Here is a 19,947-nt window from a genome sequence, read left to right on the forward strand (position 1 = left end):
CGCCTTTGGCTTTCGTTTAAGAAGCCTCCAAGTCCTCCAAGCACTAGTTGGAAATGGTTCACAGCCACTGGATACCGACAGATGCTAAGCTACTTGATTGAACATAGCTGAACATTCCTGTCTGTAACTCTGTGATCATGATCATATTGATCTTCTCGATATCGCGTATATTCCCACTATCGGCGATATTACCAGCACATGCAGATTTACTAGGGCATCATTTTGCTTACTCCTCACATTTGTTCTTATGAGGCTGGCAGAAAACGTCCATACCCTCAGGGATTGATGCAGATACAAGGTACTCTGCCGCCCATGCGGTATTCAACAATACCATTATTGAAATGGATCGATTGATTTTAGCTTATTTATCAGAGATTTCTCTGATCTTAGAAATATTTTCGACCGTACCATAAATATATCGTGGGGAATTTCGGGCAACTGCGTGGGTAAATAGGAAAAGTCAACCGTCCAGATTGAGATTGTGATATTTTGATAAGTTATCCAGCAGCTTATCCCAATCTTTCAAAGTTGCAGAGAGTAGAGAACCCTCAAGATGTCAACATACAGTACATCCCTGACTGCACAAGATCCTCAAACCCAACGAGTTTCTGCCCCTGAAACACCTCAACTTTTCTCTCAACCAGGAACACCAAATCACGAGTCCTCCCATACAAGTACACCCAGTAACCGATTCTCATCACCAGAGGAAGCGTCTTCGATTTCAGGTATAGAAATCGCACTCTTGATATTAACGAAATTGCTGATCGTTGAAGATGGTCTAGATATCGTACCTCCAAGACAACGCCTTTTTAAAAGTGCCAGGCTTATTGGAGAGTAAGTTTGGACCTCTATACCAAACTAGCAAGAACTGACTTCAAAAAAGCTATGAAAAGCCATGGCTAGAAAAGGTTGCTACAGAGGGCAAACGCAAGAAATGGTCTGGACGAACTTGGGATTCAATAATTTTTTGGGCAAGTATTGTCATTGGCTTTGGGCTTGGAGGCATCATGTGCTACATTGGATTTATATCAGTTCCAAACAACTCATACTGTCTTATGTTTGAGGATGATTTTCACAACATAGACCCCAGTATATGGAGTTATGAGATTCAACGAGGCGGCTTTGGGTAAGTTCAGATCACTAAATTACTTTGAAAGGTCTGTTAGCTGATACAACTAGTACTGGATCCTTTGAATGGACCACAAACGATCCTCAAAACGCTTACACTGATGCTGAAGGACTTCATATCGTCCCAACATTGACAGTCAATTCAACAAATATTACACCTGCTCAGATTTTAAACGGTTATACATTAAACTTGACTACCGACAACAGGCCTGATGGCGTGTGTACATCTGATGATGCGGGCTCGTCGTGTTCTATGTACAGCAATATTACCGCCGGTACCATTATAAATCCAGTTAGAAGCGCAAGGTTGTCTACTAAGGGTAAGAAAACTATCAAGTATGGCAAAATTGAAGTCGTTGCAAAGATGCCAAAGGGTGATTGGTTGTGGCCAGCGATATGGTAGATTTCCAGCCTCCCTTGTAATGGAAGCTGCTAACTTTGAACAGGATGATGCCAGAAGATTCTGTCTACGGACCTTGGCCTGCAAGTGGTGAGATAGATCTCGCCGAAAGCAAAGGTAATGATGGGGCTACATACGATGGAGGTCGAGACAGCATTATTTCTGCTTTGGTATGATATTTCTAGCTTGAACTCAGACTTGAGCTGACAATGACCAAAGCATTGGGGCCCAATTCCTCAAGTAGACGCCTTCTGGAAGACCGATGGAAAACACAATATCCGACGAACCGACTATAGTGAAAGCTATTATACATACGGCCTTGAATGGGGTGAAGACTATATCTTCACCTATATCAATAGTCGTCTCTTGGTATGATCTCCATAAAACTAGTCATTCTCGCCTTCTGGCCTATCAAGAACTGATTTTGGTGTAGCAAGTATTCTACCTCTCTTTCAGTAAGGGATATAACAGCATGTGGAACAGAGGAGAATTCGGTAAGACAATTGTGAATAATTCGGCGCTACATGATCCGTGGAGCCAAACGGGGAATCCAGCCACTCCATTTGACCAGACCTTCTATCTAATTCTGAAGTAAGATGACCTTGAGCATGAAATGAGATTGTGATAATTTTGCTAACATTAGGATAGCGTGGCAGTAGGAGGTACCAATGGATACTTTCCGTGAGTTGCCTATTTGCGCGCGCCTCCAAGGGACAATGAATGCTAACGTTAGTAATAGTGATAAGGTCGGCAACAAACCATGGGGAGATGCAAGTCTGACGGCCCCAGCTGAGTTCTGGAACGCTTCAAGTCAGTGGGGCCCAACGTGGGGGGCGCCCGAAGACAGAGGAATGACTGTTAAGAGTGTCAAAATGTATTCGCAGGGGACTTGCGGAAGTCCGAGCTGAGAACGAAATCAAAAGAGATAGTATATTTCAAGTAAGCAAGATAGGAGAAGTGAGATAGATAAGACAGATGCTTAATTTGGTTTTAATATTGCATGGAACGAATTTTGGGATGATACAAATGGGAAGATAGAGGAGTAATCGGTAACTGAAGCCACCCAGCGGATAATAAAATATACAATTTTATACACTCATCTACACTTTCATAAGTGTTGGAAGGTCTCTGATAAGAAGTGCATACACGAAGACTAGGCATACAAGAAGATGGTGTTCTCGAATTTTCAAGGATTAATTCGGTCGTGTCTGGTTTACATGTGGTGTCCGGGTAAATGCAACCCTACCCTTGAAGGTATCATGAATCCCGGACCGATCAATAAATATCTTGGATTTTCTAATTTTACACATCGGAAGAGATTTTTGGTATCGTGGTTTCTTTATCTCTTACCAATGACTCAGAAATGGTCTGATTCTTCTACTACCTACATAGTAGATGCACATTGATGAGTATCATTGACTCGGTATCGTAAAAAGGTAAGCATGACATCTTCTCCGATGGCTTTTTAGTTCACTGTCCCATCCAGAGACTACGTTACATACATGCATACTCTGATTCGTTTACCGTGAATAGGTTTAGGCTTCAAGTGTATTGCTCAAGTCTAGATTTGATATCGCAATTCTCCTATTTGTGAACGCCTATCAAATTGAGTTTCCTTTTTCGGTTATGCGTGATTGGGATGATATATTGAAATATAGTGGGTCATTGACTTTGCAAGGGATTCTTCACAAGGGGTCTGATAATGCTCCTAGCTTCCTAGCTTCCTATCCACCTCCGCCATATTAAGCTTAATTGAACGTTTTTCTGTACCAAAACAACTCCTAAACTATAATGTCGGGTAGCCAACAACGTTCTTTGCTCCGAGATCGTATGGGCTAGCATGGAATGTTTTCGTGCTGGTCCAATTCTAATTAACCTACATGGTTCCCCGTGCAGATATCCCTCGATTTTAGACCATTGTATCGCCAGCACATCCTCTCACTCAATAGTTTGGCTACGACTATCTCCACTTACTCAGATTGCAGGTTGATGCAGCACATCAATATACAATAGCGTAGCTATGCACTTGTTACACGACCATGAATAAGCTTCATACCTACCAATGAGATCATCCATCCCATTTTATGACTTCACTTTTGATGGCGGCGAGCCCTATCATGATTGTCACACCTCGTAACCTCGTAGGTGCTACCGTGAGACTTGCTACACAGATTTTTCAGCCTGTCAATACTTCACGTATCTGCACAGTCAGTCATGCTCTCAATTGTTCATTTGCTAGCCAAGTCGCTGGCGGATGTCGTGCCTCTTTCGGTTTCCAAACCGAGCCGTGGAAAATGTCCGAACGAGATTCAAATTCCAGGTCATCAGGAACCCTCGAACCGCAGACAAGGATTCGCGAAAAAGACAGAGACACCCAAGGATTCTTAACGCCTGTTTTGCGGTACATGCATGATCGTATCGTTTGGAAATAGCTTTTTGGTACTATATACCACTTCAGAAGGTGTGGAGATAACCAAAGAGAATCCACGGGGTGTGCATTGCACCAGATGAAAGCAAACGATACGAATTAACAGGTGAGAACTATACGATCCTGTTGTTCGTAATGAGAAAAAGCAACATTCAGGCTGGTTCCTGTCAGCCTCCAAGGATCCGAGGATCAGTGATCCATCATGTGGAAGGTCATGGCAATTCTTGTCAATTCTTGTCACTGTAATCCAAGGCTGTGAAGCTTAAGCAGGTCGATGGAGTTCTCTCTCCGAGTGCAGATCTTTTCACTTTCTTTCTCCGTTTCCCGTGTATATGATTGAGCGACAGACGTTTCCCAGCGTGCATTTGAACGGTGATTGCATAAATTGCAATCATGGCTCTTTCTTCTCTTCGGCTTCCCTTTGCAGCGCTAAGTCTATCCTTGACGGTATGTTAATGATAGATTTTTGGTATTGCCACTCTGTATTCCGTCTGCTAATTAGCTTTCGTTCAATAGTTCACTTGTTCCGAAGCGCGTTCAGGGAGTCAGTCTGTCCTACCAAGGGCAGATACATGGTCATATGTGGGCTGCTACAGGTATTTATTTACATTGTTACATTGCCAAGCACAACCTTCCTTTTCGTTGAAACTTCCATCCTTTGAAGAAAGAGGTTCCAATTGAGGGTACAAGGGGCCCTTTAAGGATAGAGCAATCGATGGCTTGCATTTTATACCCTCCCATCAATATACCTTAGATGACTGGCATATTACAATGCAGAAAGCTAGTAGCCAGGTACCCTGACTGAACATAGCTTTTACCGTCTTCATTTTCTGTATACTCGCGCTTGAAAGCCCTCATACAAAACTTTACTGATCCAGCATCGTTAGCGACAACGTGGGGGCTCGCACGCTCACTACTAATGTAGCAACTCCAGGAGGAGGAGCAGCTTTGACAATTCAAATCTGCCAATCGACTTGTCAAAAACTTGGTTACGTACTTGCTGGAGCTGAATACTCAGGAGAATGTTGTAAGTGGGAAGCCCTAGTCAAGCTTGTAGCTTTAATTTGACAATCAAAAGATTGCGCGAATAACATATTCAATGGCGGGGGCCTAGCTTCTGATGGCGAGACTGGTTGTAATATGCCTTGCAATGGTAATGCTTCAGAAATATGTGGTGGTTCTGCCAGATTGAGTCTCTACGATTTGAACAATGCTATAGTCTCGCTTCCTACTCTCACGACAAGCTCAATTCCCGTTCCTACTTTTACAGGAGCACCACCTGGGTGGGTACCTCTTGGGTGCTACAATGACAGCGTGAATGCACGTACCCTCACCACGCAGATATATTCCATCGCCGGGACATCCATGAGCGTCGATGCATGTCTTTCCGCCTGCATTCTCGGAGGTTACAGACTCTCGGGCGTCGAGTATGGCAGTGAGTGCTATTGCGACCACGAGATTGAAAACTATGGCGCTCCAGCAACAGGTTGTAATATGGCATGCGGAGGGAATTTGACACAATTTTGCGGAGGGTGAGCACTGTTTCTAATGTCGTCGTTGCACATTGAACCTTTTCTCCGAGAGATTTCGCGAGAAGCAATCACTAATTATCTTCTAGTCCCGGGCGGATGAACGTATACAATTGCACCGCAACGAGTTTACCGCCTACTCCAACACCCACGACAATTAGTGCCACTGTCCCTTCGGCCACGATCACAGATCTTCCAACAGAATGGACCTACAAAGGATGCTGGGTTGACCGAGCCCTTGGTCGTGGTAGTATCCTCGCCGACAATCTGCCTAACGATGCCAATATGACCGTGGAATCCTGCATACAAAACTGTATCACAGCCGGATATAGTATAGCTGGAATGGAATACTATACACAATGTTATTGTGACTCTGCAATTATTAATCTCGGTGCCTTGGCATCCTCAGATTCTCAGTGCAACACTCCCTGCGGCGGAAATGCAAATCAAATGTGTGGTGGAGGTCCGTATTTGCGGTCTTGCGCCCTCAATTCTATTCCCATCTGTAGCACCGCTTTCCCCTTTGCCTTATACATTTGTGTCGTCATTTACAATACAATCTTTGTTATTTACCAAAAGCGAATGTAAATAATGCTGACTCCTAATATCAATAGGCGACCGTATGAGCATTTATTCTAATCAAACAAGTTTAGTCGTGCGACAGCTACCCGTGATACAGAATACGAGTTTACCAGGCAATTGGAAATATAAGGGGTGTCTCAAGTAGGTGCAACTTTCAATCTTGAGTTATTCTTCGCATATGACGTGCTGGTATTGTAACACAAGAGATTAGAGCTGATCACCATGCAGAGACGATGCTGTGAATAGAGTGTTCCCTTACCAAATCGCACTTACAAATAACAACACAGCCACAAATTGTCTTAGCTTGTGTTCTGAATTTGGATATGGTGCTGGGGGTATGGAATATTCAAATCAATGCTGTGAGTTTCCCTTTACACTGCTAATTCTTTTCATGACTTGGTGCGTCTAAGCTATTGAATCCTGCGTGATTTTTGAACCCTTATTTGCTATTGACGTCTAATTTTGTTTTTCTTTGATGTAATGTTCCAAACTAGGCTTTTTATTGACTTCATTTACAGTCTGCGGTGACGTACAGGATGTTATCAACCACAAGGCTGCGATCGTTGATGATTCGCAATGTGTCATGCTTTGCACGGGTAATCGTGATACATATTGTGGCGGGCCTTCCTTGATTACCTATTACACTTGGACAGGTACACCACTCAACAAGTGGACTTTCGAGAGCGGAAATTCTGCCGGAAAATATGAGTTCCTCATTGGAGGTAGGCTATAACACGGACAGTGTGTGAAATGTTTGACTGATGACTTTGTAGGGCCCATTATTCCATTAACATCTGCTGTTGGCATTAACGGAAAGATTTCTTTTCTGGAAAAATTCGGAACGTCGCCCGCAAACAACAGCACTGGTGCCTATGAGCTCGACCTTACTCAAATTAATAACTATACGGCAGCATGGCGGCCCATGCATGTGAAGACAGATGTCTTTTGTTCTGCTAGTATCATTCTTCCCGATCGTCTTGGGCGTCAGATCAACATCGGAGGCTGGGCAGTTCCCTCAACTCTAGGTGTACGCTTTTACACACCGGACGGGGCGCCTGGAGTACCAAGTAAGAATGATTGGGAAGAGAATTATCAAGAAATTGGCCTACAAACAGGTCGATGGTACCCCTCAGCAATGATTATGGCCAATGGAAGCATCCTCGTGGTAGGCGGCGAAGTGGGCTCCAATGGCGCCCCCGTTCCTTCCCTGGAAATTATCCCTCACCCCCCTGGAGGAGATGTGCTCTATTGCGACTATCTGTTTCGTACAGATCCGTACAATTTGTATCCATTTCTTGCGGTTCTTCCATCTGGAGGTATTTTCATTGCATATTATAACGAGGCGAGAATTCTAGACGAGGTTACTCTGCAGACCCAAAGAGTCTTACCGAATATTCCCGCTGCGGTGAATAACTTCCTGGGTGGAAGAACATATCCCATGGAAGGCACTGCTGTGTTGATGCCTCAAAGTGCACCTTACACAGACCCACTCGTAGTGATGATTTGCGGAGGCTCCACGCCAGGTCCAGAAATTGCGTTGGATAACTGTGTGTGCCTCGAACCTGAAGTACCTGGCGCAAGTTGGACTATTGAGCGCATGGTAAGCTCTGGTCTCCATTATCTTAATCGGGAGACTTTGTTGACAAGGATACATAGCCTTCAAAACGAGTGGTATCATCTATGGTGGCCCTGTAAGCTTTCTTCTCAAGAAAATTACACCACTCATTTGCTAATTGAAGATTTTTAGTCCCGATGGCACGTTTCTCATCCTCAATGGGGCTCAGCAAGGTTTTGCTGGTTTTGGCCTTGCTACCGAACCAAATCATAATGCTGTTCTTTACGATCCGTCGAAGCCTCTGAATTCTCGAATGTCTTCTTTAGCAAACACAACTATCGACCGTCTTTACCACAACGAAGCCGTGCTGGTTCCAGACGGCAGAGTGCTAGTTACAGGCAGTGATCCCGAAGACACTCGATTTGTCCAAGAATACCGCGTCGAGGTATTCTTACCTCCCTACTTGTTGAATGGTGTAACTCAACCAAGTTTCACGTTTTCAAACGGCAACGATTTCGGTTACGGTGATACAATAAACATAGCTGCTACTCTCTACAAAGGTAACCCATCTACCGTTCGAATCTCTTTAATGGCAGCAGTAGGAGCTACCCATGGAAACTCCTTTGGCCAGCGAATATTCTTTCCAGCCTTCTCCTGCTCTGGCACCGCAGCAAATATGCAGTGTTCGATTACAACACCACCTAATGCACATGTGTATCCGCCTAGCTGGGCCATGCTCTTTGTATTGGATAATGGAACACCAAGTGTAGGACAATGGGTGAGAATTGGAGGCGACCCAGCTAGATTGGGAGAATGGCCCAACTTCCCAGACTTCACACTTCCGGGCGTTGGACCCACTGTAGGAGCTGGTGGAGTGGTAAATAAGGGGTCTGGTACAATAGCGGGGGACAATTCTACCTTGAAGGCGTAAAGAGGATACAACCAACTGTGACGTTCTTTGATTTAATTTATTTTGATTTAGCGTGGATTTCGCGGTTATATACATTGCGAGTCGAGCGGGTGAATTGCACCAGAGCATGGAGGTTGATTGTGATTCTTTTTCTATACCAGTAGTATACTTCAAAATTAGTCTTTTAGCTATATAGTAACCATAGCTTCATGATGAATACAGGTAGTTCATTGAACCAAAAAGAAATCTAGATGAGGGGGGTGCGCAGATCCCGCCGAATCTGATGTTCATGCGACGTGTTTGGTATCTAGCATACTGTGCAATATTGTCTGCATTGTAGAATTGAGAGATGTGAAAGAGATCGAGGTAACTTTGAACAGATTGTAGACATTGAAACGTGTATGAATATTGAACTGATTTGAGATACTGCACATTATGATAAAGATGGATTCGACGAATACGCGCTTTCGTATCTTGTAGAGAATCCAAAGATTGAAATAGACTGATCCATTAAGATGAAGTGAGACGTCGTGATTGACTTGGATGTTCAAAGTTCATTAAACAGCCACATATATTCAGACGTTGAGATTAACGCGGATGTTGAAACCAAGTGAGATACTGATATAATCTTAGACATGAAGTAGGCTTCAAATGATAAGGCTTATGCCCGGTCTCTGTGTGCGTGGAGCAAAAATAGAGTGTTTCTATGGAAACACTTTACCAGCCATCGATCGAAGAAGATAAAAATACAAAGTCGATGACACTAGTCATAGATGAGTCTTGCATGATAAACCGATGAATTGTTGAAACCAACGAACGGCGTGGAAGAAATGAGAAGCCCCGAATTAAGAAAGCCGAAGATTTCAATTGATGGTCTGGATGATTGATTCGAGAGAAGTAGATGTGGCGTATGGATAGCCATTTCCAAATCTTGATAAATGTTGAACTTTGTCCTCTTAATTTCATCATTGTAAAGATATTAGACGAAAGCTTGACGTGTGAATAGTTTTGACAAAATTTTGATGTTCACTATTCTATCATGCGTACCGCCATTAAGCAACAGAAGCAGAATTGATCAGTTTGCAGAAAGTTGAAGGACAGTCAATAAATATCTCGACCGCCTCTAGTTCTGAAGCAAACTAGGAAAATATCCGGAAATAATAACAGGAACTGAAGTTTCTTTGAAGTGTAAAAGGATTATGGTTTAGCTGCCAGGCCATATAAGAAGCGCGCAGAAGGGAGCTTTCGACAGCTTCGGATCTACAGAGCTTACGCGAAGGATGGCCACTGAGGTACTCGCCAAGTCAAAATCCCCAGGCAATAGAAAACCAATATCTTTAAGAACACCCATGCTCGGGGGTTATCTTTGCATGGTAGCTTTCAGATGACCCTGAATGTTTCGATATCAAGGTTTTTATCAGACTCAAAGTAGTGTAGCAGAGAATAAACAACGGTACTTGACAAAATTCTCGAATTGTGATCTTCCAATATTGCCAGATTTACAAGCGTTAACTTCGAACTTGGCGTTCCAATTCATAACATTTCCATACACATCCTGAGATTCCCAATAAATAAAGTAGAACACCAATATTCACCAAACTCTTTTCGGTATCCTACAAAAGCAAACGCATACATATGCCTCAATCGAGGCATGTTTGAAAATCCAGCTCCGATAATGTCTAGTCGAGTTTTGTGCTTGCTAGCTTCTAATCTTCGAAAACGTTAACCTTCAGCTATACTCCCCCTTGGACTTTCCTGCCTCGAGATATCACTTGCGCTGGTGGCAATACTCATCTGTACGCTCGGTCTCCTCCCAAGTACAGGTATACTACTCCCGACTCCCGGCACCCGCTCCAGCCTCATTGGTGTTGGACTACTATCCCTTCCATCTCTTGTCAAGATCCCCGGCGGTAATCCCAATGTCGGAATATTCGAATCGAGAAGCATAGCCGGAAATTGACTTCTGAGCGTTGGTGGGGTCGCATGTGGTGGTGTGGCCTTTTCAAAAACTTCTTTGTAGAAAAGTTCCAGTTTCCAGCTATTATGACAGAATTCTTCTAATTCGGCTTTGATGGTGTCAGGACTGATTCCACCAGTAATAGCTAATTTTGAATTGGGAAGGGAAGCGCCTAGTACATCAGCTGTCGCTCGTAATGAAGGGGAGAGGGGGTGGGTCGCACGGAGAAGAGGAGAAGGGGCATGGGCCGCACGCAGGATTGGTGATTGAAAGGGACTGGATGTATTTGCAGCGATTCCTGGATTATTTGCAATTGGACTGGGCCCCATGCGATTGACGCCAGCATGATCCACTTTCATATATTTTTCTGTATCTCTGGCTGATGTAGTCCTATTATTGTACAGTCGGTTCGCTAATAGGAGAAAATTGCCTTCATCTGTAATCTGTGCAAGCAATACTCCAGATCTATGAATGTACTGTGTATAGGTATAATCTGGTCGACCCCATGAGAACGACACATCAATATTGCTTGGAAAGTTCTTCGCAGCTTCAATATCAAGAACAAAGTTAAACTTCTTCATGATTGCTTTTTGGTAATAATGTCGATTAGATTGAGTAGTTTGTGCTTGCGGAGTAAAGGAATTGACGTCAAAGTATGTTCGAGGCTGTTGATCTGGAGGCTGCAAAGCCAATTCAATCAAGTAGGGGCTCCTGAATGGATGTACCGAAGCAATGGAACATGCCTCGCCAATCGGTGCTTCGACTAACCGTAGGCCATGCTGTTCTGCGGTTGTTGCCCACGTATGTATGGCATCCTCAATCAGCTTAGCGGTGACATTGAGCCAGTCGATTCGAATGTGGTAACAATTGTCAGGATTATGAAGGCGATCATAGTGAAGGTTGATGAGTTCAGGTCGATAGGAGCGTTTTCGATGGTCAACATCATACTTCATAACTTTACTCAGAGACACCTTGGGCCTTTTGGCCCCACATGTGGTTGGAGTTGACACACCCGACTCATGTGAACTATCATCTTGCGTAGAGCTGGATCTTGCCCTATCTGGTCGAGGAGAGTCTTTGGGCATGACATCTGACATTGGAGTCGAAGGCACAGAATTTTCACGGCGCCGAGAACCGAACCAACCACTGCGACTATCCGGTCGCTGTTTGGCAAATTCTCCAGTGACTTGGTAGAAATACTGCCCATCCCGGAAAGGATGACGTTTTTCGACATGGACAAATATGCCTGCATCTTTACCAACTTCCTTCTCTCTCAACCTCTGTGTCTCGTCAACCATAAGAAAATTGCCCAATTCAACTGCCTGATCACGATCTTCAATGTCCTCAAAGTTTTCAAGTAGCCATGTCGTCATATCAGAGCCGATGAAACAGTTGTAATGCAATCGGAAATGCCATCTTCGATTCTGCATACGGACACCGCCCTTCTCCACGGGCGCTTGGATAGCTTCCGCCAAGGCGGCAATATCAAGTTTAGATTTTCGAAAACGATCATTGTCAAGTAAGTGTCCACGTCTAGTTGTACTTTCACTTGTCTCCACGAGAGGTAAACTCTCGAGTTCTGCGCTAACAACAACGGATGGGTCCTCCGTCTTATACACAATGTCAAGTGGATTTGAATCTTTTGTTTTCCTGGAGGCAAGAGTATGGAAACGCCGCTCTGATGGGGGAACGTACCTGTGGCTTTGCCACATTTGAGTGAGCTTTCTGATACCTTCGAGTCGGACTTCTTCCTCGTTATCCTCACCTCTCATGCGGTCTCGTCGAGACTGAGTTGGGCGTACCACAGGAATCAACACAAACCTTGCACGCCAGAAGCGAAGGTGTTCGTTCATGTCGTCTTCAAAGCCTGCAATAAAGGAGTCGACGTAATTCCAGTTGTATTCATCTCTTGATCGGCCCAACGTCATTTTGCGCGATTCATAGGTGTCGCTCAAAGTAGTTCGAATGGCCGGGTAGTACCCAGACGGGCTTAAAGTTCCTTGGCTAGGGGTAGTCAGAGCTGTCGGTTTTCGGACGAACATATTGACTTCGATTTCAGTACCATTCACGCAAGATAGCTGATGAATTATATTTCCCATGGACATGAATACACTGGCTCCATCCTCAGCAATACGATCACGGTCAAAAACGTTCGCGATCTTCAAAGACTTTTGTCCGAATGCCTCGGCTACCCCAGGGCCGATGACAATCTGAAACCCTTGAGAAAGTCGTAAGCTAATCAACTCCCTTAGAAAGTCTTCTCTATTACTTGAATCTTCGCTAATTTCATCCTCTGAATTTTGTGAAATATTGTATGGCTTTTGCTGATATTCCGTTTCGAGTTGAAACTTTGTAGGAAACGATTCGGTAGTCAATGGCACGGATGCTGGAGAACAGAGAGATTTCCATTTCATTGTTCTAGTGAGAACTGGCTTAGGGAAGACATGTTGCCATCTTCTGTATACTGTTTTCCCCATTGCGTCATTCTCTGTTGGATTGGATGGATTCAGCACACTTAGCCACGGCGATAAAGCAGTAGTAGGGGACAGAGTCGCTGGTAGCTCTGGAACTGCTTCTGCGCGAAGTTTTGAATTATACACTTTTTGATTATCATTAGTTCTGAGCAGCTGCACGTTCATATTCTCATCTTCGGTGCCCTTGATCCCTTCGTAGAAGGAGCTCAAGACAGATTTAGATTTGAACTGGTTTGTCGAATCTAAAGACTGAAGTGCGCTCTTAATGGTCATGGGGCGTATCGAAGGACTCCTCTCAGCGTCCGGCTCGCTTTTTCGCTTGCTTTCGATGGAACTGCTGTCGGACTTCATCCTTGACTTATCGCTGTTTGATGACGATGGACGATCTTGACTCACTGGAGCGCTCAGTAAATGATTCGCCATGGCGAAAGTGTTCTTCTTCTTTGGATCAAATTCTTTCGACGAGGTAGAAACTGGTTTCGCTGCACTAGCATTTTCGGTGTGTAATTCAGCTGCGACACCCTTAGGCGCGGCGATGCCAAAACCGTACTTGCCTAGACTTATTTGGCGGTTCAATTTTGTAGGACGTGGAGCCGGAACTTTGGCTGCAGTCAAGGTGCTGCTTACACTGCCTTTACGCGGCAATACCGGGTCATTCCTATGTGAGCTCTGCTTGTCTCTGTCGATTTTCATCCCAGTGAGCAAATTCATGCTTCTTGAGGTTGGACTATCATCAGTAAAAGAGGTGCCAAACACTTTAGAATCATTTGCAAGAACTTTTCTCGCCGTTTCCTCACTTCCTGGTTTGAAGGGTGACTTCAAGCTTTTTTGTCGTGGGCCGATAAATTTTTCTTGGGTTTCAGAGTGGTTGACGTCGTATATATCAAGTGCCTTCACGAATTGCTTTTCAACTTGTGTGGCATGTCGATCAAGTAAAGGTTTTGATGGCCCATTAATAAACTCTGAAAGGCTGGACTGCAACTTGGCGCGTTCCCAGGTACAAGAATGCTTTTTCGCACCCGCAGTTTCACGAGGTTCCTGGATTAACATTTGGGGGAAGACAATGTCCAGTTGTAGTGGTGGAACAGCAATCTCGGTCATCGCATTCTCCATGACACTAGCCATTTCCATTTCATACATTTTACATCGTATCGCGAAATCGCTAGAGGACTCGGCTACTCGTTTCTTGAACAGCTTCGAGTCAGCCAAAGGATATGTAGAAAGCAGATCTTGGGACGCTCCGGTCCAAAATGATACATCAATCCAGTGCGGTATTGCATAATTCCACTCACTAGGGTCCTGTCCACTATTAGAAGAGGAATTTTGGAAACTTCTATCACGAATCTTGGGCGGAGAAAGAGAGCCGTTCAAGGATGAATAACTTCCAAATATGGGAGCTGTTTGACGCGGAGTGCTATCCTCGCTACGAAGAGCTTTAAAATGCAATGCCTCTTGAAATGGAGCATATCGTGGGTTTCGGTAGCGAAACAGTGGTACAGAGTGCAGGGGCATTTTTGGGAGACAAACGAGGTCAATTCCAATGCCGTTACCGATGAGACTCTCTGTGGTTTTTCGGAGAGTTTCATAATCTACTTCAAAAAGGCCAGCACATGGAGTTACGACAACAATGGATATTCCGGTCCTGACAAGGTCCCGATCGATGTAATCATGCGCAAACTGGGTCGAAGCAAGATCGATTGCTTCAAGAACGTTCCCATGCATAGCAAGTGAGGGCTCGGCCTCGATTCGGGTCCCAAGAGTGCCTTTACTTGTGGCCAAGGACGGCGCCCCCAAAGCCGTGACTAACTCGATTCGATGCATGGAGATATCTTTGCGGAAAAATTTAAACTCGCGCTTCAACTGATATAGAATCGTTGTCCACTCTCCACTGGCCATCTCACTGACAACAACTCGATAAAAATCTTTGTATGGCTTTTTACTGCCATCAGTTTGTACACCTGTATGGTAGGCGGTGTCGTGTGATGATCTTGCTAATTCTGAAGCCAACCCAGTATCGTATTCGACTCTTGTAAATAACACTATGCTTACTAAATGCTTCACTTTAAGCTGCACCCACTTCTTAAATAATGCTGGTAAAAAGCCATTTACCACCTTGTTGAACATTATTTCTCCTGAACCTTCCGAGTCAAAATCCCACATTTCCCTCGACATCTGAATGAAAAGCACGTAGCGCGCTGATTCGCTCCGAAAGACTGGTTTGGTAGTCGTCGAAAAGAACGCGGACTGGACCTTTCGGCCACCAATGTAAACAGCAGTAACTTGTGCCTTGATTGTGCCCATGAACAAAATCTTTTGCCCTTTGTAAACAGCCTTGTTTACCATTTCGCCTACAGTCAATCTCCACATGTCTGATCTAGCAAGGTATTCATCTTTGAACGACATCTCAACGTGTGATGCAGAGCTGGTAGCTGTATCTGTCTGTAGAACCTTATGATTAGCAGCATATTTGATAAGGAATTTATTGGTAGAACATACTGTGCAAAGAATTACATTTGACCGATGCTTCAAATTGAATACATCGGCAATGGGCTTAGCAAGAGAGATCTCCAATGCGGGTTGCTTCAGCTTCAGATCATTTGGCATGTCTTGTGCGAGGAACAGATAGCGTTTACCAAAGCCCGTATCATGCTTAGAGCCTTTCCCACGATGGTCATGGCCAGATTGAGTCCAAATGTAGCTTCCAAACTGCCCAGAAGCCGTTCCACTATCAATGTCCGTTCTACTTAAAGCAGACTTGTCCTGAAAATCGCGAAACCCCGAGTCTGTTTTGAGGGCTACGATAGCCATAAGCTCCCCAGCCTTGACATCTGGAAATAAGTCTAGGTTTAAAACAACTTCATCTTTCGAGAACGTTTCATCGTGCGTCCATAGGTTACATCGCCTCTCAACCGGAAGCTTTAGAGGTATCGGATCGTGCTGAACAGTTCCTGTACTTGAGCACGAAGTGACTGGTCTGCTTGCGGATGCGGTCCCATTTTCAGAGCTACCATTACTCACCTGGCGGAGATGAGAGACTCGTTGGATACCGCGTCGCGGGGTCAGTGGAAGAAGTGTCGACATTTGAAGACATTAGCTAATTTTGGCTTGATCAAAGCCAATTGCGAGATTGATATTATTTGTAGATCATGGTTATGTGGTTAGAGCTCAAATATATGATAGCAATGAAGTCGAAGCTATCAGGTACTAAGTATTCCCTGGAAGAGCGAGGTCAGTAAATAAAGTTAGGGTGTGGATTTATCTGTGGCATGAAGCATCCATTCCATTGCAAGCCACGCGAGCCACGCTCGTCCCAGGTTCGCGCCACAACTTTAAAGTCTCGGTAATTAAGCATGCCGACTATCAAAATTTCGATAAGGATGTCAAGAAAATTATTTTTGGGAACGAAAAACATTGTCCAGACCACGGACGATGGATGCAATCGACAATTGAATTTCCCAATCTTTAGTAGCCAGCATACAATCCTTGAAAATGAGCAAACGATCTTCTGAAGTCGTTGGGGATGGAGGCCAAGCATATCAGAAGCGCCAAAGAATATCTAATGTCACCAAGACAACTTATACCTCTGTCGACATACAGTCTGCGAGGCAACTGAAGCAGACTTTAGCATTCGACCAAGACTCTGGTCGTTCAAAACATGGTACAAAATGCCTCGATACCTCACATTCATGTTAACTAACTCAATACAGGTATACAATCTTTGAAAGCGTTTCTGGACAGCTTTTCTATCGCAGACACTGACAACTCGGCCCGGATTGTCATTCTCAAAGAATACCTCGAATCGCAAAAGCCTGCCGACGATGAGGATAAATCAGCCGTTTTCCTCTCCGATCTTATGCAAACTTGGAGTTTTGCATCCCAAGCTAACGATGAGTCTCTTCTTTCTGCAGTTCCAGCCGTACTGGCGTTACTTTTGAAGACTTTGTCCAACATACTAGAGATGGCTGAACATGGGTTGAGATTGGGTAGAACGATACTTCAGAAGCGTCAACTAGAATTGATAGCAAGAGGTCTTACATCTAATAAGAGCAAAGAGCACGTAATCTCCCCGGTTCTACGACTACTTCGAGAACTATCGATTTACGATGGCGGAGCTTTAGCGAAGCAGGTTTTCCGATCAAGAGACTACACCTTCAAGACATTGGCGCGAAATCTTAGCTTAAAATATACTGGAGATGCAGTGGAAGATCGCAAAAAGCCTTCTGTGCGGACCAATGGGCTTCGATTCCTCCTTTCTATCATAAAGTTCCTTCCCACAGAATCGAAACGAGAACTACTGAATCAAAAGGATGTTGTTATGGGCTTAACGAGAGATATCAGAGACGACCCTCCGTTTGTGATACGCGATATCCTCGAGACTTTGAAATCCGGTGTTCTGCAGGACGATGCTCTACCCAGAGATGCCAAATCGAAAGTTGTAAATGCCATCTCTCTCGGCCGGATAGCAGCGTTATATGCATATGATCAGGAAGATGAAGAAACTAGCAGAGGGAAGAAAGCAGTTGATGAGATTGCTCATGATTTCCTTATGCTCGCGTGCACATCGCCAAACCTAGGAGTCCTTAATCGTCAAAATGGATTCTATCCCAGAGGAATTGATGCCGACGAAGGCCTTGAAGTCGATACAAAAGCCGGTCATATTGACCTCGGACTAGACAGTATTGAATGGATGGAGCGCTTTACAGAGAAGGTTCCAGTCCGCAATACTGTATTATCTGAGTTCATTCAAAATCTTCGGCCTTGGTCGAGCTTGAAACAAAGCGAGCTATTAATGACTATTCTCGAATCTGCCCCGGAGCTTGTCGCAAGCTATTTCTTTACCAAAAAATCGTTTTCGTTAGATCCTAAGCTTACCGCAACGTGGGTTGGATATTCAGCTTTCGTATTCTCCACCCTACAACTTCCCATCCCTCAATATCTTGGACACCAGGAGCGGTATGCGAGACTACCTCCACCCTGTTCTATTGTGCTGGAAAGTATATTGCCTCAACCATTAACGCAAAAGGTTTTCACACGTTGTCTAAATCAGCAGCATAATCTCATTTCCTTTTTTGCAATACGCATTCTTTCCGTCGCATTCAACAAAATGCGGGAAATATTGAAAATGTATCAAGAAGCGGCCGTTGCCTCCTCTTCGATATGGACTCAAGCTGCTGAGAGATTGACAGATGAATTTTGTCAACGTGTTCCTTCGATTAAGGATGTCATTAGCACTTTTCGAAAGCTATCGGATACAGAATTGATGCAACGAGAGGCCGTCACTAAGTTGTTGGTTTTGTATTATGAAGTGGTTCCACGGGTTGGATTGGACGCTAAGTTTGACGTATCAGAAACCCTTACGAACGCTCTACAAGCTATCGATAGCACCGGGGTATCCAAAGAGGATCGCGCGTTCCGAATCATGGAATTAGAGAATCTATTTCAGTTCTCTCATTTTTCGCCGGGGATGCGATGGTTCGTCAAGGCAGAGGGGCTTTCAGCTTCTCCTTTTGTGGCTATGCTAAAGTTGTCTGCCGAAGCACCTGCCGGTGTGCCCTTACTCAAGCTGAGATCTGTTCTGAGCTCAGTTGTCCAAGAAAATCAAATTTTCCAGACTGAGACTACAATCTCAGCTCTTGACACGTTCATAGCGAGACTTAAGGAAATTCAGGGTACACCTAACGAAAGACGGATTCAAGAATTTCTGGATGACTGTGTTTCGAGATGTGCTTCGAAGCCAGTTAAGTACATATTCTCGCTTGAAGAACTAACTTCAAAGTCCCGCGACACCGAGAAAGAGCAGTCTGCTGTAAGTTTGCTTATACTTGCTGTTGCTGAACAATGGCCATTTCTTGTCAAGTCTGGCACAGATATTCTCAAAGATGTGGCTGAGTTCATTGCTCGTTTCCTGGCAGCTTCCATAAAGATTGGCGAGGATAAAAAGGTCATTAAGTTGATCACCAAAGCCATGGTCGATGAAACACCAGAGGAATCGTCAGCTCGAAAGATTCTAGAGAAATCTCGAAAACTTGTCGATGAAATCGAAATTCCACAACCATCGCAACTAGCCACTGGAGAGCCCAATTTTGCAATTGCCAAGGATGGAATTTCAGCAGCAGAAATAGACGAAGTAAATGCTACAATGCTCAAGGAATTGCCCGAGGAGGACCATAATGCATTGGTGAAGTGGGCGGCAAAGGATATAGAGGAAGTTATCGAAGGCGGTCATGCTGCAGCACTGATCATGCTACTATCTTCGGAACAACTAAGTGTTCGCAAGGAGGCATTGACCAATATATCGAAGATCGGAGCCAAACTCAAAGAATCTTCATTCGAAGAAAAGGAACAAATTTGGCTTCTTCTCTGTGAGTTGGTGGAGACATCGAAGAAGGTGATCAATGTAGAACCACTTCCTGCCATCATATCATCGTTTGCGTCGCATTCCGTAGCTGTACTATGCGACCCTCTCCACTGCCTTTATCCTAAAATTAACAAGTTCCTTTCTCAAGGTCCAACATGGCAGGTTGACAAAGTACCTTTGATGTATAAGGTTTTAGACGAGTCGCCAAGTCTTGACAATCACCATCACTCAGAAGTCTCCTGGCTTCTGGATGTTATGCTTGCTGGCCTTCAAACGCCAACAGATATGGGCATATTTCGAAAACGCCGAGTCTTTGAGAAGTTATTGACATTATATAACAACCCGTATCTTGCACAAGAATCAGAAGAGAAAATACTCAAGCTGATGTTTCGTGCAACCACAATTGAAGGAGGAAGCACCACGTTGATTACAAGACTCAGTAGCATTACATGGCTGGAGGTACAAGTTGCTTTAGGTGGCGGTACGCCTTTGAGGGTGTTAATGCAAAGCATCATAGATTTAAGTGACCAGCAAAGAATTGAAGAGTGGAAGAGGGGGCAGAAGGCGCCAAGGACTGAATAGTTACAAGGCAGTACAGATAGGACAGCTAATAGCTATTAGGTACA

General features: G+C 44.4%; 4 protein-coding genes across 4 annotated transcripts; 3 read left to right on the forward strand and 1 right to left on the reverse strand.

The window, feature by feature from the left end:
• Nucleotides 1–553: 553 nt before the first annotated feature.
• On the forward strand, nt 554–2,436 carry EAF01_006716 (uncharacterized protein; the record flags this gene model as incomplete). The annotated part of the gene is made up of 9 exons (XM_038914970.1): nt 554–725; nt 774–834; nt 884–1,126; nt 1,180–1,527; nt 1,575–1,698; nt 1,748–1,897; nt 1,962–2,119; nt 2,177–2,209; nt 2,268–2,436. 9 exons carry the CDS (start codon nt 554–556, stop codon nt 2,434–2,436), a joined length of 1,458 nt encoding a protein of 485 aa, XP_038769925.1.
• A 1,352-nt stretch (nt 2,437–3,788) lies between these two features.
• Nucleotides 3,789–8,553, forward strand: EAF01_006717 (uncharacterized protein; the record flags this gene model as incomplete). Its single annotated transcript, XM_038914971.1, has 11 exons — nt 3,789–4,403; nt 4,473–4,552; nt 4,844–4,983; nt 5,035–5,488; nt 5,575–5,948; nt 6,100–6,208; nt 6,296–6,426; nt 6,586–6,789; nt 6,841–7,667; nt 7,724–7,758; nt 7,815–8,553. The coding sequence occupies exons 1-11, from the start codon at nt 4,350–4,352 to the stop codon at nt 8,551–8,553; spliced, it is 3,147 nt and encodes a 1,048-aa protein (XP_038769926.1). The 5' UTR covers nt 3,789–4,349.
• Nucleotides 8,554–10,254: 1,701 nt separating this feature from the next.
• EAF01_006718 (uncharacterized protein) lies at nt 10,255–16,158 on the reverse strand (the record flags this gene model as incomplete). Its single annotated transcript, XM_038914972.1, has 2 exons — nt 15,460–16,158; nt 10,255–15,402 (listed from the first exon to the last, which is right to left on the reverse strand). Exons 1-2 carry the CDS (start codon nt 16,042–16,044, stop codon nt 10,255–10,257), a joined length of 5,733 nt encoding a protein of 1,910 aa, XP_038769927.1. The 5' UTR covers nt 16,045–16,158.
• A 294-nt stretch (nt 16,159–16,452) lies between these two features.
• EAF01_006719 (uncharacterized protein) lies at nt 16,453–19,903 on the forward strand (the record flags this gene model as incomplete). The annotated part of the gene is made up of 2 exons (XM_038914973.1): nt 16,453–16,621; nt 16,671–19,903. The coding sequence occupies 2 exons, from the start codon at nt 16,453–16,455 to the stop codon at nt 19,901–19,903; spliced, it is 3,402 nt and encodes a 1,133-aa protein (XP_038769928.1).
• Nucleotides 19,904–19,947: the final 44 nt, after the last annotated feature.

Source organism: Botrytis porri (assembly GCF_014898465.1).
Source record: "Botrytis porri strain MUCL 3234 chromosome Unknown BPOR_008, whole genome shotgun sequence".
NCBI lineage: Eukaryota > Fungi > Ascomycota > Leotiomycetes > Helotiales > Sclerotiniaceae > Botrytis > Botrytis porri.